This window comes from Haliotis cracherodii, unplaced genomic scaffold (assembly GCF_022045235.1).
Source record: "Haliotis cracherodii isolate W230 unplaced genomic scaffold, xgHalCrac1.p SCAF_2, whole genome shotgun sequence".
NCBI classification, from domain to species: domain Eukaryota; kingdom Metazoa; phylum Mollusca; class Gastropoda; order Lepetellida; family Haliotidae; genus Haliotis; species Haliotis cracherodii.
In genome coordinates this window covers 16,925,352-16,950,553 of record NW_027266275.1, presented here as the reverse complement: position 1 = coordinate 16,950,553, position 25,202 = coordinate 16,925,352, and the positions used below count along the sequence as shown (strand labels likewise).

Here is a 25,202-nt window from a genome sequence, read left to right as displayed (position 1 = left end):
ACTCTGGTCACGGTGTCGCTTACATGACACCTCTTCTCCCAACCCGACATGACGTCACAATACGTGATAAAAACAAGATCCAAATTAGCAAACCTTAGCGCTTTTCTCAAAGTACATTACCATGTCGGTTAAAATCAAGCTGTCTACAAGTTGGGGTGTGGAATGTGTACTTTTGGAACTCTGTTTCGCGGTCCATTAAGTTTGCTGTCTATTGATAGATTCAATACCTTTCATGGACCAATCAGGGACCTGTACTCACACATCCGGGTAGGCATGTGTGAAACATCAATCTCAATTATTTTCGTAAGTAAACTTTTGTATTGACGTGCGGTTATACTTCGTAGAATCCTGGTTCAAGGTGAAACATTTCAATGCAGGCTTAACTTCTCCGGATGTCCAGACATTTGCAAGAATAATTTCCTTTAAAACACTTCAAAGCATCCCGATTGTTAAATGTCTAGAAAACAGTTGCTAAGGCTACCAACCAAAACCAATGCCGTTAAATGATTGTAGCAATATGAAAACAAATGAAGGGGAATGAGTGAGTATGGTTTTACGCCGTTTTTAAGCAATGTTTCAGTATATAGGGAATCGAACCAGGGTATTCAGCGTGACGAGCGAACGCGTTAACCATGCTACTCCAGCGCTCCATCTATACTCTGCATCTTTGTCTGTGTTTAACGTACATGTTATATTTTATTCATGGTGTGAGAACCTAAGTCATGTAGCTGGAATATTACTGAGTGAGGCGTTAAACAATAAATAAACACATACACAAGTTAAAAATCTAAACGTCTTAGAGGTCAAGCCATATCCGGGACTTCACGAGCAAATATTTTGGTTAGCCATGAGTGATTGAGTAGGTTACGGCTTAACCGTCTTCCCGAGGCAAGGGAGTTAACTGAGTATAAAGTCAGGTTTTCCCCCTTGCCGAACTAGGCTGGTATTATGGAGTTACATTTGGGCTGGACTAACGAGTCTATGCATAGTCCAATCAAAATCGCGTAACGAACTAGACATCCGGTTCGTAAACAACTTGGATTTTAATGTGCAGATTTCGGTCGACTGCAGGATTTGCAAAGCTTGTGCAACGCCAACTGGACGTCGACAGATATTTTGCAAATTCTTTCATGCTTTTAATCAAGGTGCTCACGTGATTTGATGCACTTCGCGGCGTAAGTCAAATTAGTTTTATTACAATATAGATCTTGATCATCGAGCAGATCGTCTTGACTTGGCGCCGCCATTTTGTTTGAAGCAAATGCACGTGATATGAGAGATGGAATCTGATTGCTCAATAGGAGGAACATAGAAGGGACATAACTCGTAACAGACACTGATGGCGCTGCGATCGAGCCTCGAAATTCCAGCCTAGTTCGGCAAGGGTGGAAACGGGACTTTTATAGTCAGTTAACGCAATTGCCTCGGGAAGATGCGGCTTAACCAGTTTACACGACATTTCTCCAATGTTTGGCATCGGGCCCGGTTTTGGGGCGAACACATGATTTACTGTGATAGTCCACTACCCCTTTAGTGTTGCTCTGTCGGGTTGACTACAGGTCATATTTACATTATCTCTAAGTAGCAAGTATTTTAACCATTGTTCGTCCGTTTTAAGCAAGTGGCCTTGTGGGTAATGTGTAAGTTCAAGCACCAGGCCAGGCTCGATCCCCCATATGGGTTCAATCTATAACCATATTGCGTGTCACTGATGCAAGAATGCGACAAGTTGCGTTAGCCGTTATTAACTGAATCTTTACTATACACTGAGTAGGCTATAAAGCCACCGCTTCAGGCGTATATCAGTGTCTTACCTTCACGATAACGATCGGAATGTCCTCCAGCAGTGACCGTTTTATGCCGTCGAGGATGTAGGACCAGCCTCCGTACATCAGCGTTACGAGGGGGATGGACGAGGAATCTAGCAGGACAGTAGACATATATCATTTTTATGAAACCACACACAATTGGTTGTTGTTAGATTAATCACACACCGTTTTTTTTGCTAATGTGTTAATGGTTTACTTTGATATGTCTGTGGTGTATCAGCCATTAGCGAGGATTAGTAACAAGTATTTTTATGTGATCTGATTATGAACATCTGGCATCAAATCCATGTTGCGCTTAGATTGATTTCAATATCATTTCAGTTATATCAGGACCTGGCAGCTTCATTTGGGAGGAAAACCCGAAATGATGCATGTCTTTGACGTTTACAATTTTGGTGAAACCTACACACACGGGTATGGTGTTAACTAACCAAGAATCCTAATCTGAGCGAATCTGGGATTCGAAACCATGAGCATAGGATTCGGGCACGACTACGGGAGGCAACTCTTTGGATTGCCATCGGTGCCCCTCTCTGACCTTATTTAGGGCGTTGTTTGTTTGTTTGTTTGTTTGTTTTTTAACGCCGCACTGAGCAATATTCCAGCTATATGACGGCGGCCTGTACATAATCGAGTCTGGACCAGACATTCCAGTGACTGACATCATGAACATCGATCCACGCAATTGGGATCGATAACATATATCAACCAAGTCAGCGAGTCTGACCACCCGACCCCGTTAGTCGCCTCTTACGACAAGCATAGTCGCCTTTTACGGCTGAAGACCTATTCTACCCCGGATCTTCACGGCGTAAAGGGCATAAGTGAGTGAGTGAACAGGAATTCAGTTGAATGGAATGCAGGTCATGACCAGTTACGACGTTGGCAAACCCACGTGCTGACAGACCAAAGATCACATCTGGGTCAGGAGATCCCAGCACTGATCGGAGAGTCATCGTTGTGGCGCCATGGTCTTATAAGAGGGATACTTCATTGGTACCTATCCAACAATGGTCACGGCACTGATAGGAATGTTGTCAGTGTAATGCCATGTTCTTATAAGACGGATAATTTAACCACTGGTTTGTACACAGTCCATCCCAATTCGTATCATTGCGAGAGAAACTGGGAGCGAATGGTTTGCATACTTCAAACCGGATAAAAGATATTGCAGACGGTATAAAACACCATTCAACAGCCCAGAGTTAAAAGGTCAATTGTGTGTGCAATACCAGGGGAAAGTCCGTTCCACAGCAAATTCGTAAACGCTATATATTGAATCATAAGGCCAGCACCTGTGTCACGTGTACCATCAAAACCTGTATCCGGGTTGCTATAGTAATTACTTCTTATACCGCGCTCACTAATGCGTTTCACGTGGTGCTATGTACGTCTATTGTGCGGCAGTAACAAGACTACAGCGTGTGCTTTACAACAGAGAAAGTCTGTTCTGTATTTAGCCAGTGTTTGGGTGTCAATACTTGTATTCCTGTGGAACTCCCAGTCTTTGGGCCACATGCACAAAGATACGTTAATGCTAAGACTATCGTAACTCCAATAATTTAATACATAATTACAACAATATTTTAAGATATTAAGCAAACCCCTTAGGTTGCATGCTTACGGCGGCATAGTTACATAAGACGCAACGACCGTCGTAACTGCCACACCAAAACACAGCTTTAAGATGGTCTTTGAGGTAATATCGTTCTGTGAAACCGGAGTCGTTTAGCACGGTACGTTAAGTCGCCTGTGGATTTCATCAGTGAGGACTAGCGATATATGTTTATTTTCTTAAGCTAAATGCGTCATGTGTGCATGTTTGTACGTTGTTTTGTTCTGGCACACAGGCATGGGAAATCAGGTCAAATTGCAAGGATCTTTATATTAAAAGATGTTTGTAGTGGGGTCTTACAATAGCATCATTCAGCACGCTAAATAATGTTCCATAAACTTCTGTCAAGGTTGATAATAACAGTGGACTTTATTCCAACAATGCACGCTTTCATCCGCTCTCCGTTACAATACCGAAGATCTTTATATCTGTTATATATAACATTCATATTATATCCGTTTACATTTTTTCATAAATAAAAAGGAAGGCATCTTAACGACAACCTCAATCTGTCTCAGGGGGCCGACTATTTCTGCTCGGGGATACAGTTCTGTGGTAAGGCGACCCGCTTTCAGGAAGGTAACTGTACAGCATTTGGCTCAGTTAGCCTCTGGTTTCCGGTCGAAGTGGAAATACACCGCGCTAACTTACCATAGCAGTTCCTGGTTCGGATAACACACACGCCAAACAATGCATTAGAGTGTCGTGTATTACTTAATGTTGACGACCAACAGGATGGAGTGTTCTAGCCGCGATAAGGCAGGGAGGGAAAATGAGACGGTCTGGGAGTTTGATGGCTAGGCCAAGAGATAATCAGTATGTAAACATATTAATAGAAAGACTGCAATAGTTGAAATAAACCAAAAGGATGGACACATATGTAAACATGATTCCGATATTATTAAATAAAATCCAAGGGATGCAGTTTGGGGTGATTATTAATGTGTGGTGTGGGTGGTAATATGAGTATTTCGTAACATCGTGTCAGCTTGATATCTGAGGAAAGCCCAAAGCGATGCAGGCTGTTGATGTTTACTAAGTAATAATTATAATCAGGGCGAACGAAATCAATAACATGTGGGTAGCCGAGTGGTTAAAGCCTTCATTTGTCACTCCCGGGTTCGATCGCCACACCTGTACAAATCCCATTCTTGGTTTATTCCGGCTAGGTATTGCTGGTCACATCGACAACCCCTTCTCACTCACTTCACTCACACACTCGCTCGAGCGTGGCGACACAGGCTTTAACCACTAAGCCAACCACCCCCACCATCGGCAAACACCACGACCGTCCGTTACCTAGTTCAGGTATTGATGGGACTAAAGCATTTCCTATCCTTAATTGGACAGTGTGTGTGTGTGTGTGTGTGTGTGTGTGTGTGTGTGTGTGTGTGTGTTTGTGTGTGTGTTTGTGTGTGTGTTTGTTTGTGTGTGTTTGTGTTTGTGTGTGTTTGTGTGTGTGTTTGTTTGTGTGTTTGTGTGTGTGTGTGTTTGTGTGTGTGGTGTGTGTGTGTGGTGTGTGTGTGTGTGTGTGTGTGTGTGTGTGTGTGTGTGTGTGTGTGTGTGTGTGCGCGTGTGTGTGTGTGTGTTTGTGTGTGTGTTTGTGTTTTTGTTTTTGTGTGTGGTGTGTGTGTGTTTTTGTTTGTGTGTGTGTGTGTGTGTGTGTGTGTGTGTGTGTGTGTGTGTGTGTGTGTGTGTGTGTGTGTGTGTGTCTGTGTGTGTGTGTCTGTGTGTGTGTGTCTGTGTGTGTGTGTCTGTGTGTGTGTGTCTGTTTGGGTGCGTTTGTGTGTGTGTGTGTTTGTGTGTGTGTGTTTGTGTGTGTGTTTGTTTGTGTGTGTGGTGTGTGTGTGTGTGTGTGTGTGTGTGTGTGTGTGTGTAATACATCTGAATCTCGTGTAAATATATAAGTATGGAATTGATTATTTTCGAGTGAACAGTACATATAGCACACTAGTATAAAGCGAAAGAACAAGTACCATCATCGAAGTCGGCCATGTTGAGCGCCATGTTAAGCCAGAACATCTGAAAGGAGGTATTGCACAAAACTGGATTCCGCGTCCCATTGTCCACCAGAATGGAGTGTGTGATTGATTTTCCTAACTGATCGCCAATACCGCTTTGAATGACGTACTCTGCAGGTCCTCGAGATTTGGGGCGCTGGAAAAAATAAACAATGTTACCAAAGTATGATTTTCGTTCCGACGCTTTGAATCTGCCAAAGGGGCATTTGGAACAAAGCAATTGTGATATTGTAAAGATATCCGAATTGAACAAGAGCCAGTTTTACCTTGGAATTAAGGAGACCTTCGCTGGACTCAAGGTCACCCCATGACATTATACCAAGGGGAATAATTCTGTCACAGAGGTACTCGTCTTTGCGACATTCTGCTGCAGCATCCCCGGCGAGACAAGACAAGCCCTCGTCAAGACCCTCTGTCATGAGCCACACGACTGAAAGAAGGAACATCAAGAGTGAGCCTGTCTATCATAAATTATATCGTGACGGCTTTAAACAGACAAAGAAATTATTATCAACTTCAGAGTGCTTGTTACGTCAATAGGTGGGGTCAGTGCGGAAAGTTGGATGAAATCAAGAATGGTTAGTAAAGAAGGAAGTTTTCATTCCACAGTCGATACATAGCAAATAATACTTAGGTGACTATAAGTATAGTAAATTCTTTTTCGGTTTTTTTGTTCAAATTTTATATTTATCTAGTCGAGTCATAGTTCATTTAGTCTAGCTCCCATACCATACCTATAACTAGTGGATCTTAAACGGATCTCCGTACCTGAGTTGGATGCAATGTTCGACAGAGTGGCCTTCAGCTCCTGTGAGAACTTCTCCTCCTTCTGGTCCTTGTCCTGCATGTCCACCACCTCCCCCATCACGCTGAGGATCCAGTCCGGAGGAGGCACCTGCCACACCTCCAGCAGCATATGTCTCGTCGTGTCCATGTCGGTGTCCTCGTCCACCCGGACATACTGAAGGAGAGACAGACACATATATAAGGCCGTATCATCGTCCACCCGGACATACTGAAGGAGAGACAGACACATAAGTAAGGCCGTATCCTCGTCCACCCGGACATACTGAAGGAGAGACAGACACATATATAAGGCCGTATCCTCGTCCACCCGAACAAACTGAAGGAGAGACAGACACATATATAAGGCTGTGTCCTCCAACTGAATATACTGGAGGAGAGACAGCCACATATATAAAGCTGTGTCCTCCAACTGAATATACTGGAGGAGAGACAGACACATATATAAAGCTGTGTCCTCCAACTGGATATACTGGAGGAGAGACAGACACATATATAAAGCTGTGTCCTCCAACTGAAAATACTGGAGGAGAGACAGACACATATATAAGGCTGTGTCCTACAACTCAATATCCCGCAGGAGAGACAGACACATGTATAAGGCTGTGTCCTCCAACTGAATATACTGGAGGAGAGACAGACACACATATAAGGCTGTGTCCTCCAACTGAATATACTGGAGGAGAGACAGACACACATATAAGGCTGTGTCCTCCAACTGAATATCCCGCAGGAGAGACAGACACATGTATAAAGCTGTGTCCTCCAACTGAATATACTGGAGGAGAGACAGAGACACATATATAAGGCTGTGTCCTCCAACTGAATATACTGGAGGAGAGACAGACACACATATAAGGCTGTGTCCTCCAACTGAATATACTGGAGGAGAGACAGCCACATATATAACGATGTGTCCTCCAACTGAATATCCCGGAGGAGAGACAGACACATATATAAAGCTGTGTCCTACAACTGAATATACTGGAGGAGAGACAGACACATATATAAAGCTGTGTCCTCCAACTCAATATCCCGCAGGAGAGACAGACACATTATAAGGCTGTGTCCTCCAACTGAATATACTGGAGGAGAGACAGACACATATATAAGGCTGTGTCCTCCAACTGAATATACTGGAGGAGAGACAGCCACATATATAAAGCTGTGTCCTCCAACTGAAAATACTGGAGGAGAGACAGACACATATATAAAGCTGTGTCCTCCAACTGGATATACTGGAGGAGAGACAGACACATATATAAAGCTGTGTCCTCCAACTGGATATACTGGAGGAGAGACAGACACACATATAAGGCTGTGTCCTCCAACTGAATGTACTGGAGGAGAGACAGACACATATATAAGGCTGTGTCCTCCAACTGAATGTACTGGAGGAGAGACAGACACATATATAAGGCTGTGTCCTCCAACTGAATATACTGGAGGAGAGACAGACACATATATAAGGCTGTGTCCTCCAACTCAATATCCCGCAGGAGAGACAGACACATGTATAAGGCTGTGTCCTCCAACTGAATATACTGGAGGAGAGACAGACACACATATAAGGCTGTGTCCTCCAACTCAATATCCCGCAGGAGAGACAGACACATGTATAAAGCTGTGTCCTCCAACTGAAAATACTGGAGGAGAGACAGACACACATATAAGGCTGTGTCCTCCAACTCAATATACTGGAGGAGAGACAGACACATATATAACGATGTGTCCTCCAACTGAATATCCCGCAGGAGAGACAGACACATATATAAAGCTGTGTCCTACAACTGAATATACTGGAGGAGAGACAGACACATATATAAAGCTGTGTCCTCCAACTCAATATCCCGCAGGAGAGACAGACACATGTATAAGGTTGTGTCCTCCAACTGAATATACTGGAGGAGAGACAGACACATATATAAGGCTGTGTCCTCCAACTGAATATACTGGAAGAGAGACAGACACATATATAAAGCTGTGTCCTCCAACTCAATATCCCGCAGGAGAGACAGACACATGTATAAAGCTGTGTCCTACAACTGAAAATACTGGAGGAGAGACAGACACATATATAAGGCTGTGTCCTCCAACTGAATATACTGGAGGAGAGACAGACACACATATAAGGCTGTGTCCTACAACTGAAAATACTGGAGGAGAGACAGACACATATATAAGGCTGTGTCCTCCAACTGAATATACTGGAGGAGAGACAGACACACATATAAGGCTGTGTCCTACAACTGAAAATACTGGAGGAGAGACAGACACATATATATAGCTGTGTCCTACAACTGAATATACTGGAGGAGAGACAGACACACATATAAGGCTGTGTCTTCCAAGGCTGTGTCCTCCAACTGAATATACTGGAGTATATATAAAGCTGTGTCCTAAAACTTAATATACTGGAGTAGACAGACCCACATGTTAGGCTGTGTCCTACAACTGAAAATACTGAAGGGGAGAAAGACACATATATAAAGCTGTGTCCTACAACTGAATATACTGGAGGAGAGACAGACACACATATAAGGCTGTGTCCTCCAAGGCTGTGTCCTCCAACTGAATATACTGGAGGAGAGACAGATACATATATAAGACTGTGTCCACCCGGATATACAGGATGAGACTCGCATATCCATGTATAATAGTGTGTCATAGTATATGGGAATGGGCATGACATATATCGTAAATCACTTTTTCAATTATTTAATGACACAAGTGCAAGAAGATTTGAAGTGTTTCCAATCAAATAGGATTTCTGAGAACAATGGTTAACCACCCTTCCTGAGGTCATATATACAACAGAACTTGACGGCGAAGGCGTGTGAAGGCAGGGGGCAAATACAAACATAAAAATGTATGACTATATGTGCAGAAGACCTTTTTAATATGACGACCTTACGGCCAGATCCGACTTCTGTGAGCGCGATGGGCGACAATGCTCACACGAACCCTCGGTCAGGAGTGTGTAAACATGCCCTTGAACCCTCCGTAGAACAGTCTACAGTGGTAATTGTATTAGCGTCATCTGTCACAAACGGTTGACAGTTAAAAACTGAGACATTGAACAAAATCATCTATGTCAGATGTCATCTTATATTCTGCTACAGTATTGTTCATATGCAACTAGAAGCTATTAAAAGCATTATGATATTTCACAAATATCATGCCAGAAAAAATACCACACGATCAAAGACAGGGGGCACTGGTGGCCAATCATCGCCATTCGCTGTACAGAGTTGAGTCCTTAGGACACGTCAGCAACTTAGGATTGAAGGTTCGAATCCCGGTTCGGCCCGATTATGTTTCTTGATTTGTCGGCACCGTACCCGTGTTTGTGGGTATCGTGGTAAACGTCTGAGACCTGCACCACTTCGGGCTTTCCTCCCACATTAAGCTGACACGCCATGATGTAACTGGAATACTGTTCAAAGCGGCGTTAAACCAAACTCACTCACTCACTCAAAAACAATGTCAAAATGAATCAACGGCTCAATGTCCTTAGAATCCAGTTTCTTACTACCAATATTTATAATTGCAATCAGTACGTGATCTCGATGTCTGTATTATTTCGCAATGTGTTTGACGTCTTCAACCAAGGACAGACACTACGTACTATCACTGTTAAACAGAGCAAAACGACAAGCGATGACAGATTCCACGTTTTCCCTTTATCGCCTTAAGTACAATGTCCAATACGCAACGAGGACACGTGCTACACAAAGGATTTATTGTCGGGTAAACGTTATGTAACTATCAATATCTACATACAAATGAAACAGCATTTAATATTGGTTTACGTATCCTTGTAAGAATGTAAATATTGATATAAAGGTTCTCGTTGATTGTTGACCTGTAGTAATCTCAAGCAGGGATATCTTATCGCTTGTGTTACACTTTACGTCATTCGTCAATAGTATTGAGTAGATCTTGGTTGAAGATATTTGTACTTGGACGTCTGGCTATTGTATATAACGGTATGGTGCAGAATACAAGTTTCATGTATACTGATGAAATGAATGGGTTTGGTTTAACGTCGCTTTGCGCAATAAATCAGTTTAGTGTTATCCTTATGTAAGCAAGAATTCAAGTGACTGTTTCAACAGTCGTAAAGGAGACATTCGTTCCCCATGCCCCGTGTTCGAAATAACGGCAGGGCCATCTTAAACAGTTTACCGCATAGGTTGGGGAGGACACGCTTACTCGTGTCGCCAACATCTAGCCGGCCTCTATATCTCCAGGGGGGCGGTCGGGTAGCCTAGTGGTTAAAGCGTTCGCTCGTCACGCCGAAGACCCAGGTTCGATTCCCGACATGGGTACAATGTGTGAAACCCATTTCTGGTGTCCCCCGCCGTGATATTGCTGGAATATTGCTAAAAGCGGCGTAAAACCAAACTCACTCACTCACTCACTATATCTCCAGGGCTCGCATTTCGGTAAAACTACGCTTACTACACCCAGTGTAGGTTTACCGAAATACGAGCCCTGGAGATATAGAGGATGAGATCCTGGTTCCTCGCTAATTTTCAGTGACGTATTCATATAATTTTCCCAGCTGGCTTTTTACGGTGGTTAATCGAGACTGGTTATTCTATGGCGTTGACGTTTCATATTGAAAGTATTGGAGTTATGCTAGTCTTAACATTAACGAGTCTTTGTATGTGTGGGCCAAGTCGTTTACTACACGGATTGATGTAGTGACAGCCTAACATCGGCTAAATACAGCACAAGGCCTATCTGTTGTATCGCACATGTATTGACGTTTTCATATTTACATAAAATCAAAATGTCACGCAAACTGATTACATGTTACATAATTATTCATTACTCAAACATTAACAGTACATAAAAGGAAGGCAAGTTCCACTGCCTGGATCCCAGTCCAACCAGATCTATCGTTAACTATGTGCAGTGTGTGAAACTGAGACACTGTCACTGTGTAACTTAAGTGTTAATTCTCGAAATACTACAATTGGTGGTACATGAGCATCTAAAACACATAGTTTTCAAAAGGATGGGATACAGATGATACAAACAGTTACTTTGTCCAACACTAAGTTGAAATACGCCATGCAATCTAACGTAGCAGACAAACACCTGTTATGGTGTTTGAACAACTTGAATACTATTAGCTGGGGCTGCCAGTTTGCTCGAGCCTAGTACCCCTTTAATGTTACCATGTTGTACTAAACACGTTGAGATGAGACCGTCAAATAAGTTGTAACAATCAAAGGTATGTTATTGTAATTTGAACCCTCTGGTCGGCCAATCAGAATCGACTGGTTACTGAATCATGTAAACGTCGTTGATCAGGATGGTGCCCATCTGGTAAAACGGGTTTTCAAACATTAAACACATGGAGCAGCATAGGCTAAATGCATTTTTTCGCCTGCATAAAACTTTATTCCCCGGGAATGTGTTGTTTCTGGGTTAATACAGTTCTAAATGAATCGGTATCTTAGTAGAAATGCATACGTACTTGGTATAACGATCTTTCAAACCTATGTTAACAGTTACCATGCGAGATGTCTAAAGCATGGGGAATGGTCGTTACAAAACTGTAAACCAGGTCACTCACAACCAGGGCAGAGAGTCAGCAAGATGTGACCCAGCCACTGCCTATCAGCCACACAGCCCCCATACTTGGCTCCTGTCTCGTCGTCAATTACAGCATCAAAGGCGCACTGCTGTACTGCTGATGTAGCGTACGTCACACGTGTAAAACTAACGTCTGAAACGCACCGAGTGCCATTTTCACATACACAGAGATGAAACAATGTCAGTATGTTTATCAATCGCCTGTTCTTTAACATAACCATGCTATCATTGGGTTTTGAAGTGTGCACCAACATAGACTTACGTCTACATGACACAGCATAGGAATTGCTGTGTTGCCATCCGCTGTACAAGTCAAGAGATGTTGAGATATATAGTGAAACAACACTCAGTCCACTTCGGTGTAGGATTCACAAGTACCTACTTGGTATAACGTCAGCTATAACGTCCTTTCTCGTCTTTGAATAGGAACTTACACGTCAAGTCAAACAAAAGTCCCTTTCTGTGAGTGAGTGAGTGAGTATGATTTTACGCCGCTTTTTAGCAATATTCCAGCAATATCACGGCGGAAACCAGAAATGGGCTTCATACATTGTACCCATGTGGGCGTGACGAGCGAACGCTTTAACCACTAGGCGACCCAAAAGTCCCTTTGACGGCGACCCCGAGACCAATATTAACAATCGCGGGGAAGGTTGTTCTTTATGGTATAAGGTCTTTTTTATTTTTATATCGTGAGAAAGGGATATTACAGGTGAAACCAACTGGATACTTTAAAAGCTTACTAAATTAGCAGTATCATTTATATCTAAATCAACAAATTAACAGTATGCACAGATAATGCTTTTAACCTTATGCGTTCATTATTTGATCACGTTTTCCATGAAGTTGTGATGTGGACATGTTTTGATTAAAGCAGAAACCGCGTGGTTAATTACAAGATCAAATTTATATACACGTAGAATGTGAAAGAATGGAAAACAGGTCCTAAGTGAGTATATGAAAGGACCTAGCAAAGCAGTATTTTAGGTAGACATGGTCACCAAGAATTGACTTTAAAATGTTTAATATGGCCTAATTGTTGGAAATAATATAGTGCATGAAAAAATCTTTTGTCAATTACTGCTGTAAGAATACAATACGGCTTGCTTCCCAGTCCACTCAACACGAATGTATTAGCAACGGCCCCGCTTCAGATCTGTTGTGATCAACATTTTGAAAACAGAAACATCACGTTTGAAAAATATTTACATGAAGCCCATCTAATTACTTATTGCTGCCTTCTGTACGTTCGTATGTGAGATATTCGCCCCGGGCGCTGATATGTGCCCATGCATCAATCTACGTGGACCGTGAAGATCCGGGTTAGAATAGGTCTTCAGCAACCCATACTAGCCGTAAAAGGCGACTATGCTTGTTGTAAGAGGCGACTAACGAGATCGGGTGGTCAGACTCGCTGACTTGGTTGATGCATCTCATCGTATCTCAATTGCATAGATCGATGCTCATGATGCCAATCACTAGATTGTCTGGTCCAGACTCGAGTATTTACAGACCGCCGTCATATAGCTCGAATATTGCTGAGTGCGGCGTTAAACAACAAACATACAAAACAAATCTACGTGGCTATTGAATTCGCAAAAATGCAGACAAAGAAGAGTTGGCGAACAAGTCTATTCGTTCATGGCCAAGCATTTACGCACTTAGCAACGGGATACCCATGTCTTGCATGTCGTAATGAAGCTACAGAGTCCTACGCATCATGTCAGTCAGTTTACGCCGTGTCTAGTATATCCGTGACATTTATAGCCTTCTTATACACCGACAGAGGCACATTGCCGTGCATAAGTGTGTGCTACAAGGTGCAACCTCAACGCTGCTGTTATTACATGCAACTTGGGTCATGTAACATAGATAGGTCCTTCATCAAGGGATAGTTCGTGATGAGATCCTTCCAGCTGATATCAGTATAAGTATAATTATCTGGCAGATTGCCTGTTGAATACTGTTCCATATCACGGTTGTTCTAACGATATGTTATGTGCCATATGTTCCATCGCCTTACCTCATTTGTATACAATCTTGGCTATTAAAAGCTCATGCAAGTCAAATGTCTCTTGTGTTGATCAAGAGCATATGTTGAAAAAGCATCACCTCTTAACATCAGCAAGAGTGTTGCTCAAATTGTGAAAACCGTATGCAGCCCATGCTATACTTAGATTCAACTCGTTTATAACTACATACTGGTATACTGGTTCTTTTGCGAAAGACCTTTTTACGTATATGTCAAGGTGATGAATTTTGCGTTTGCTACTTAAGTCTAAACCATGAAATATAACAGTGCTTGGCTTGCTCGAATTGTTAACATATGAATCATACCGATTGGTTATAACAGTAGGACAAATTACCTTGAACTTTGACAGCACTTTCCCATTTGTAGTTTTGGTAACAGCATCTCCATACGCGTTCGTTCTGAACGTCTGTGTGTTCTTCTCCTTAGACCACGCCCTACAATCAACGTCAGTCAGCTTTTCGTGATCTTCCAACTTTCTGAAGCACTTGCAGATATCCACACCTGGCTTCACTCTGGAACGCGTTGACATTTATTGAAAATATATATTTAAAGGAAATATGTAGAAATAAAGCGATGTTGGACCATTTATGTATCGTTTACCAAATTGAGATATGACTGAATGATCTACATGACACACAGGACGGAAAGCATATGATTGGACCATATAAAGGACATACGGAACGTGGTGGCAAGGAATGACTGAAACATCCTACGCATGACTGAAACATCTGACATATAAAGGCATACATAACGTGTCGGCAAGACTGAAATATCTGACCACATAAAGGCATACAGAACGTGGTGGTAAGGCATGACTGAAACATCTACCACATAAAGGCATACAGAACCTGGTGGTAAGGCATGACTGGAACATCTGACCACATAAAGGCATACAGAACGTGGTGGTAAGGCATGACTGAAACACCTGACCACATAAAGACATACAAAACGTGGTGACATGGCATGACTGAAACACCTGACCACATAAAGGCATACAGAACGTGGTGGTAAGGCATGACTGAAACATCTGACCACATAAAGGCATAAAGAACGTGGTGACATGGCATGACTGAAACACCTGACCACATAAAGGCATACAGAACGTGGTGGTAAGGCATGACTGAAACATCTACCACATAAAGGCATACAGAACGTGGTGGTAAGGCATGACTGAAACATCTACCACATAAAGGCATACAGAACGTGGTGGTAAGGCATGACTGAAACACCTGACCACATAAAGGCATACAGAACGTGGTGGTAAGGCATGACTGAAACACCTGACCACATAAAGACATACAAAACGTGGTGGTAAGGCATGACTGAAACACCTGACCACATAAAGACATACAAAACGTGGTGGTAAGGCATGACTGAAACACCTGACCACATAAAGACATACAAAACGTGGTGACATGGCATGACTGAAATATCTGACCACATAAAGGCATACAGAACCTGGTGGCAAGGCATGACATCATCATCATTATAATGTGCGTTCTTCCACTGTATTAGAATGTGTCGACAATGGTGGATATTTTAAGTTTGAAATGTGAATTTTGTAAAACACTCCGGACAGTATTCCTTCACCATACCACAATAACATATTCGGCGGCAGCTCTGTTTTCTTACTTGTGAGACCCATTTCTGGTGTCCCCCGCCGTGATATTGCTGGAATATTGCTAAAAGCGGCGTAAAACCAAACTCATTCACTCACTCATTGTTTTCCTACATTTGGAAGTCTGTAACGTTCGTAAAGTTCAGGGTCACGAATGTGTGCTTTTTTGTAAACTATACGACAGATTTTAAAAAGTGTTACTACACTACATAAATCAACCTTTATGTTTGGTTAAAAGACCCTACTTCAAGTGTGTTACTGTTCCCCATTAACGCTCCCGCCCATATGGAACCATGCCAGGTGTTGCGTATTCAGCAGCATGAATTGGATGCTTGACTGGGATAATGTACCACGGCGAAGTGATGTTTAAACAATATATTTGATAAAAACTATATTCGCCAAATCTAGATCCTGATACGGAACAGTATACATCTTGATGTGTAATTGGTGCCTTGTAAGAGTGAGTGAGTGAGTGAGTGAGTGAGTGAGTGAGTATGGTTTTACGCCGCTTTTAGCAATATTCCAGCAATATCACGGTGGGGGACACCAGAAATGGGCTTCACACATTGTACCCATGTTGGGAATCGAACCCGGGTATACGGCGTGACGAGCGAACGCTTTAACCACTAGGCTACCCGACCGCCCCGTACCTTGTAAGAAATATAAAACATCAATGTCAGAGTACTATCAGTCTCGATTATCTGCCGATTCCACTGAGCATAAAAGGCAAAATAGCGGTGAAACGTTTATGAATTGATCACGGAATATCAGTGATGACACCAGGTGTTCGCTGTAAGGGTAGTCATATCCTGCCTTATCGGAAGGGCTATATGTTTTGTGTAATTAGGATAATAATTAATTGTTATATTGACATTTATCAATAACATTTCATTTGACAGACGAAGTGGGTTTTAAATAAGATGAATGAAACTAGGCAGGACTGCCAATTGACCCGAGCATAGTCTCCCTTTAAATACGGATTGTGCGAGTGGGAACAGCACCGGGATGATGAGAAACACTGTCATGTTACAAACTGTTGATATACTGTTACTTCAACAAGATCGTATATGACTCACGATGACATCGTTATACACAGTACATACTCTGAGTGACTACAGTGTCTAAATATACACTGTCTCCTCCAGCCTTCCAACAGAACATGAATGCTTACTGTTCGAGCAAACAGGTCTGTTTGTAGTTAAAGCCGCACTTAGCAGTATTCCAGCTGTATGTCGGTTACCTGCATATAATCAAGTCTGGACCAGAAAAACAAGGGGTTGATATTATGAGCAATCATGCACGACATCGGGGTATATCGACACGAAATTAACAACGTCATCGAGCCAGACCATTACGTCGCCTCCTAATAAATGTATAGGTTGTTGGGGACAATTCTAACTAGGAATCCGCTGGGGGAAGCCTTGTGGACAAAGTGCTCGCTTCCCGAAATTGGCACAATTCGTGGTATCGACTATCCACAGTAACACGGACTTAATATCAAATAAAGCGGTGCAAAACCTTTCTTGTTTAGTTCGTTCCATTCGTTTAGTCCGCTTATCCGTTAGCGGCAGTAGAATGTTACTGATAAAGAAGCCTATATTCCGCCCCAATAATCAATTACTAATGATGTGTTGAACGTACATGTAATAAAAACAAAACTATGATATGTTTACATATACTGTTGGAACTGAATATTGGACCACTTTGTTTCAGTAAAATGATATGCTTTCATGAGTTCACAGCCCTGTCTACCAAATACGCGTTGGAAATAATACACACATTTTAACATTTGATTCTGACATATCTTGAATTTGTATGCGTGCTATTTCAAATGTACTGAGAATAAAACGTATTTCTCTATACTTTCACTGTCCCCTTATTCGTTTCCATCAGTATATTCTAAAATACATTTAATCTTCTGATACAAGTTCAGTTTCGTTACACATTTCTGATCCAGATAATTATGCTTCTGTGCTCATTGTCACCTGAATACGAACTGTCCGCAAAACATGCATAAACTGTTGTGTCATTCAAAAACGAGTGGGACTGCTGGACCGCCTATGTGCTGTCAGCCATAGCCAATGCCGAACTGAAGACACCATATTTCAGAAATAATTCTCCATATGTCTTTCATTTGCTCCATTTCTCTTTTAACGCTCACTTACTAGGATAACGGGGATAGCCTGTCGCGTACTAAGATAACGGGGGTAGTCTGTCACTTACTAAGATAACGGGGGTAGTCCGTCACTTACTAGGATAACGGGGGTAGTCGGTCACTTACTAAGATAACGGAGGTAGTCTGTCACTTACTAAGATAACGGGGGTAGTCCGTCACTTACTAGGATAACGGGGGTAGTCTGTCACTTACTAAGATAACGGGGGTAGTCCGTCACTTACTAGGATAACGGGGGTAGTCCGTCACTTACTAGGATAACGGGGGTAGTCCGTCACTTACTAGGATAACGGGGGTAGTCCGTCACTTACTAGGATAACGGGGGTAGTCCGTCACCTACTAGGATAACGGGGGTAGCCTGTCACTTACTAGGATAACGGGGGTAGTCCGTCACTTACTAGGATAACGGAGGTAGTCCGTCACTTCCTAGGATAACGGGGGTAGTCTGTCACTTACTAAGATAACGGGGGTAGTCCGTCACTTACTAGGATAACGGGGGTAGTCTGTCACTTACTAAGATAACGGGGGTAGTCCGTCACTTACTAGGATAACGGGGGTAGTCTGTCACTTACTAAGATAACGGGGGTAGCCTGTCACTTACTAGGATAACGGGGGTAGTCCGTCACTGTGAGACACCTGCACCATTCTCACTTCTTTACTATGAAGCATTCCCTGTGTATATAGCTGCCTCTCCTGACAGGCGATTAACCTGTCTGACACTACACCATACACCACTCTGCGAGGGATCCATGAATGAGTCGTGTGGTACAAACAGTTTATTTCACGAAATTCGGTGCCTGAATTGCTGCTTTAACTGCTCTTGCAATGTGGCACCGATCTTAAAAACAACTGAGCGGGATTTGGGGATTTAACGCCGCTGTGAACAGCATTGTCACACCAGATCGCAAACTTAACCTGGGGGAAAAACCCAAACAAACGCAGTTTATACACCTTTACCACTCTTGTTAAACGAGCACTTTGCAACGACGATGTTTTTTCAATGACGTCATAATCAGTTCACTAATGAATACAACAGAGATACTTCACTCCGGCTTTTCCACCGCAAAGTCCATTATGGATAGTGCTTGTACACTACAATTTCGTCATTAGGTAATATTCTATAGCGGCAGGTGTACTTGACGTTTTTTGCAGGACGTCTCTCAAGGAGATGCATATTTCTGGGGGGGGGGGGGGGGGGGGGGGGGTTAAATGGCGCATGTTGTGGGCATTTCACACGTGTCTTAGAGCCCACGCTTCATTCCATGGAAGTCAGGAACATCGTTATGACGTTGCCAATGTCTTCAGGGTTAAAACATTTAAGACGCCGTAGCGTTACCATGTCTGCTCGCCACGCCAAAAATTCAGGTTCGAATCCCAACTTCAAATGTGTGCAGCTAATTCGTAGCATACCACCCCTAACTATACCTATAATATTGCTCAGTCACTGTCCTTATCTTACAACCACGACACCACCTTTCACTCATACAAGAGATACACACATACACAAGCAAGTTCATGTACGTCGCTATATGGTAATATCGAACGCGACGTTAACCCCCACACCTCAACCCACCTTGGACAACTTTCCAGAAAATGTGCTTGGGGAGGAAGGCATGTGTGCTACAACAAATCACCAATCACCGAACAACAAACACCTTTGAAAAACTGTTCAAAGCGGCGTTAAACCCAACTCCTTCCCTCACTCACTCTGAAGCTATCATACATGAGCATCTGTCCTCGGTCAAGGTGATTGTAATGACAAATCCATATTAATTCTTGTTATTTTAAGGACTTGGTTATTCTTTGACGCCCACAACATGGTGACAATAGTTGAAGCGTTGAATCAGTCCACAAATATATTACCTTTGACCTATAACTGATCTACGCTCCATCCCTCGTACCCGAGCCTAAGTATCATTGTTCTATATATAAATCAGAAGCCAGCGTGGAAAATGTCTTGAGCAGTATCAGCTTCATCACCAGCGATGTTCTTGCATCAGGGGAAGTGTACAGACAATGTTATATAAACACATGACTTATGTATAGAGCCAGACTTATGTATGGAAGGTAGCTGTGTCTTGCTTTATTCTTAGTACAATGTAAACCAGACAGTTTTCAGTCACTAAGATGAGTAAATCCAGGGGTTTTCATGACGCACAAATGTGCGCCCAGTACACAAACCCACATGTTTAGAACGGACGCAGAAAAAAACATTACATTGGATCCCAAGGGCTGCACAATAATATTCATTGTAACAAATTACTGATTAGAAAAATAAAGGTCCTGTAATTACAAATTTCTTGCAGTAAAATAAACCATTCCATTACTGTACAAGTTAACAGGACCTTCATATTCCATATATACCCTGGAAACTCGTTATTGGGGGCCCAATTTTGTAGGTCAAGACACAACCATAGCAAATCTGAGAGAGAATGAAAGCCACTTTGGTGGATATAACATGAACGTTGCTTTTTAACATAACATTTTTTTTTCCTTTTAAAGCAATAACACCTTTCGTTATAAATCAAACAGAACCTTGCTTATTATTTGAACAACACGTTTCTTAAATATAAATGGGAAAATGCCCTTTGTATTCACTGGTGTGGTGGTTGACTAGTGACTACCGTATGCACTTCGAGTGAAGGAGACTAGGGTTCGATTCCCCGCATTGGTACACAACATGAAGCCTTATACTAGTTACTAATCCGTCTCATTGCTGGGGTACTGTTAAAGGCGGTGCAATTGCCTATCGACTCATTCACCCACTTCAGGTTAACCGGGGTTGATTGAATTCACTTGACACGCGAAAGGTAAATAACGTTAATGACCTCATTAATATGCCAAAGTTGGACAACTTCTCAGATAGTTTTAAATTTGAAGATCTGACAAAAACTAAAGGACAGGATCACCATCATCCAAGCAGAAATATGCGCATGTCAGAACTTATAAAAACTAGCATGTACTTGCAAAGACAACTGCCATTTCCTCAAAACTTAAAGTCTTGACATGTACTCGCAAATCTTGACCGTAACAAAGACTTCTTTAGATTCTAGCACGAATACATACACAAGCGTTGTGTCTGGTCATTTAGACCCTTTAATCTTGAACCCGGCATTTTAGCATTCATTGAGAAATGTCAGAGAGTTTGACTGCATGATCGTCCACGAACATCCTCGCTCCGACCCATAGTAGTGAACTAAATTTAGAAATGCACATCCACTATCGTAGGTAGCATTGACTCGATCCGTGTCTAGACTGGCAGTTACAGCAATCTATGAATTTACCTTCGTATCTATTTGATACATCTATATAATCACCTTTCAGTGATCGCCAACTGATATATGATATTTATCACATGTAACCGATACAGGTTTATAAACACCTTCGGAAATCTTTCCCGTAACGTTTGTCGTGTCGGCCATTTTGACGTCTTGTACTTGATGTAAATGGATTACGACGCGCTGTCATTGTGACTGACTAACTGAGGTAGTTCTTAACAGACCTTTCTCACGCAGTGATGAAACTATTTGAATACATTTCTTGTAAACAAACTACAACAGATGTTCCTGTAAAGCAAGTTGAGCACACATACGCTCATGTCACCTGTCAATTTGGGGCACTACTGTATTCCGTAATACAGATGGCTGTTGTGTGGCTGTCAGTGTAAACTTGAAGTCACACGTATAGATCTAGCTCTACATCCCTCGAGGTATAAACCAGTGATATTTTTTTATCAGAATAGACTTTCATTTTGTGTGAGTTCATTGTTGGAGTATGAACCTTCATAGAGTCGCAAGCTCCGACGTTCATACAGTTTGGCCCTCACTCTAATGAAGGTTCATATTCCAATGAACTTACACAAAGTGAAAGTCTTATAATATTTTATATCATTGTTTTATACCTCGGGGGATGTAGTCAATTCTTAAGTGTAACAGTAACTGACAATAAATGACACAGTCATGTTTCACAATAACCAAACAGAATTATAAGATCCTGGCATGTAAAAGGAAGGCAACTCTGTCATTGCGACATATATATGTAATATGTGTGTAATATGCATGCTACTTTCCAAACACCCACCTTACAGCTCTGTAGCACTCTCGACATCGGATGTTTTCCGCTATCCAGTGGGAGGACGTCATCTGCAGACAATATACACAAATGATAAGTTTTAACGAAATTAATACTTTCAGATAGAATGAAATGTATTCATACATTTAATGATAAAGTAGAACTCAAAGAATTCCCTTGAAAGTTTCAGATTTCGTCCTTAGAGTAATAACTGCATTTTGCATGGTCAGTTTGCTTCAAAATATAGCATAAAGATCCAAAGTGGAATTTGAAACATGCTAAAAATAGAATAACGCAAAAGAATAACTACAGTAAACTATATTTATAACGAACACGCCCATAACGAACTTATTTCTTAGACCCGGCCATTTGTTGTATATATGCTTATAACGAACTACGATTATAAAGAAATAAAATTAGTCACATCTAGTCTCAAATATATGACGAAACGGATTCCTTTGGGCGTAAAAAGCAAATTAGTGGTGAAAATTATATCGATGGATCAACACTGAAAATCAGTGATAAGACCCGGGGTAAACATGTCCTGTTTTACCGGTAGCTCCCGCCACTCACACAATTTGCATCAACAAACTGCAGTACTCCCACCATGCCAGGATGCCAGTAAGATAATTAAGTTAAGTGTGTACATGTATAGTTGCTATGTATAGCGTGTCACAGTTGGCAGCTTCCTGGTTTGATTCATCACACAAAGAATGAGTCTGTCTTCAGATGATGCTCAGCCCGGATTTGTGAGGCCATAAAACACACACACACGCACGCACGCACGCACGCACGCACGCACGCAGGCACGCACGCATGCACGCATGCACGCACGCACGCACGCACACACAAACACACACACACAGAGTGAGTGAGTTACTCGAGTTCAACTCCAATTTCAACAATAGTTCAGTTGTAAAGAAGTGGGTCCTTTTAATTAAAATACATGTGTTTGAAGGTCAAAAATCCGAATGGTAACATTTACGGAACGAGGTGGTTCCACACTAGTTTTTTTAGTGTGGAGGACATCATACCAAACAAATGGAAATAATGTTTTTTCATTAACTGTTAAATTTTGAAGCGAGAAATTCCAAGTTTGATAGATGATTTATCACAGTGAACATAACCGGACCTCATTGCATCATAAGACAAAGAGCCTTTGAATCGAAAGAAGCATTTTATTCAAAAACAGTTAATACTTGATCAATCTTATTTGATGCTGCAATACATTGAATAGATGAGTTCAAGAGCAATGAGTCTCCACTGTATCAATAACTGAATTTATACATATAACCCATTCCTGCTGATTAATTCAGGGGGTTAGATATGGCTAACAACCAATAATATGCCTGAACAATCACTTAAAATATAAAGAGTTGCTTTAGAATCAGTTATCTCTGTCAGCATGTGGTTGAAATTTTTGGATATCCAACAGATTACAAAAATCTTAGTTATATTTTAATTTTTTTAATGTAGGGAAGGATCGTGTGATCATACTCTTGAAATGGGAAAACTGGGTTCTTTCAAGAGTCTGGCACGAAGGCTATTTTTCAACACAATGAGAGTCTTCGACGGCCAATTTACTTTTCTTTAAAATTCCTAGGTTGTAGCAAGAGGCATGCACAACAAGTTATTTGAAACTTATATTGATCTTTCCGTAGATTTGGAGAAACGCTTATTTTATGTTGCCCTGCTAACGGACGGACGGTCGGAAGAAAGACCGGACTGACAGACACACGAATGACGGACCAATGACATTAGCGCACATTGGAGATATTAAGGTAAGGAATATATATGTATAAATACATCGGATTAAATATCTTATTTTAATTATCTTGATTTGTGTATCTACATGTCACAAAATGTATGAATACACTGCCGGCCAAAAGAAAGCATACTCTTGACGATTCACTCTGCTCATTGCGAGTCCCTGTTTCTTAAGATGTCATCTGCACGTTACCTGTTGTGAGACACTCATTGATGTCATGCATATAATATCATATCAGTGAATATCTCACAACAGGATATGATGCATGTAATATCGACCCGTGAAGATCCGGTTAGAATAGGTCTTCAGCAACCCATGCTTGCCGTAAAAGGCGACTATGCTTGTCGTACGAGGCGACAAACGGGATCGGATGGTCAGGATTTCTGACTTCGTTGATGCATGTCATCGTATCCAAATTTCGTGTATCGATGATCATAAAGTCAATCAATTGATTGTGTGGTCCACACCCGATTATTTACAGACCGCCGTCATATGGCTGGAATATTGCTGAGTCCGGCGTTAAACAACAAACTAACAAAGCATGTAATATCGCCATGATACCCGTATAAAATACACCGTCTAATAACCATTGCCCACCATCAAAGTGCATACTTTCTTTTACCCGGCAATTAAGAACATATAAGTATTTTACATTACCTCAGAATTTATCCGAATCTCAGGCACAATGAGTTCCATCATGGACAATTTCTGTTGTATAATCTGTTTCACACACGACTCCTCAACAGGACTAAACTGCACTTCACATGAACTACAAATAAGTCCTACATGCGTTTGCCACGAGAGATAGCGAGTTAGCAGGAAGTTGGCTCTTACAGAGAAGAGAAAGATAATTTGACATTCTAGTGGATGACACTAAATCTAGCTCGTATATATGATCATATGTCTGAAGTCAAGTGTCCGCTTGAGCGACAAAACAAGTGATCATATTTCAAATAAATAGGACCCCGGGAACAATACCCATGCTTGCCGTATGAGGCGACTATGCTTGTCGTGAGAGGCGACAGAAGGGATCGTTAATCTCCCTGACTTGCTTGATGCATGTCATCGTATCCTAGTTACGTCGATCGATGCTCATGACATCTATCACTAGATTGCTTAGTCCAGACTTTACAGACTTCCGTCACATAATATTGCTCAGTGTGGCGTTAAACAACGTACAAACAAATACATAGGCCTCTGCAAACAAGAGGGTATTAATGTTAAGAAATGGCAACTATCGCTTGATTTTCAGCCCATGGACTAACGATGTTTACCCAGCAGTGAACGGATACCCGATATATGAGGCTGATGTAAAGCGTTCGGAGGCAGCGTGGGTTTTATACTCCCAAGGAAGTTGAGAATGATAACTGGAATGCAAACGGATCCACTGGTCGGGGAACAAATAAAACGATTTTAAGCAGATGATAGTACCTGGATAAAGGCAGTATATTATTTTATTATATATAATATAAGACGGATTTAGTCAGCGTTGCCTTAATGTCATCAATATTATCAAACATTTTCGATGATACACCAGGACGACTCTGAAAGAACCGACGAATGGCGTCTAATTGCGTAGTCGTTTCAGATGGTGTGAGAAGTTCACATTCGCTCGGGGGTTCTGTTTCTGTCTCAAATTCATCATTGGAGTCCGGAGGGAA

At 41.8% G+C, this 25,202-nt stretch overlaps 1 protein-coding gene across 5 annotated transcripts in view; it reads right to left on the bottom strand.

The window, feature by feature from the left end:
• The window catches only part of LOC139469894 (transient receptor potential cation channel subfamily M member 8-like), a 57,084-nt gene that overhangs the window by 21,788 nt on the left and 10,094 nt on the right, over positions 1-25,202 (bottom strand). For 4 of the 5 annotated variants that reach the window (XM_071252222.1, XM_071252221.1, XM_071252223.1 and 1 more), the window contains 6 exons: positions 21,783-21,844; positions 14,246-14,423; positions 6,234-6,426; positions 5,732-5,895; positions 5,421-5,601; positions 1,815-1,921 (listed from right to left, as the gene is read on the bottom strand). In XM_071252222.1, coding sequence (XP_071108323.1) covers positions 1,815-1,921; positions 5,421-5,601; positions 5,732-5,895; positions 6,234-6,426; positions 14,246-14,423; positions 21,783-21,844 — 885 coding nt within the window. Of the gene's footprint in view, positions 1-1,814; positions 1,922-5,420; positions 5,602-5,731; positions 5,896-6,233; positions 6,427-14,245; positions 14,424-21,782; positions 21,845-24,198; positions 24,277-25,202 lie in introns of those variants that run through there. The other variant, XM_071252219.1, reaches the window with a different exon arrangement.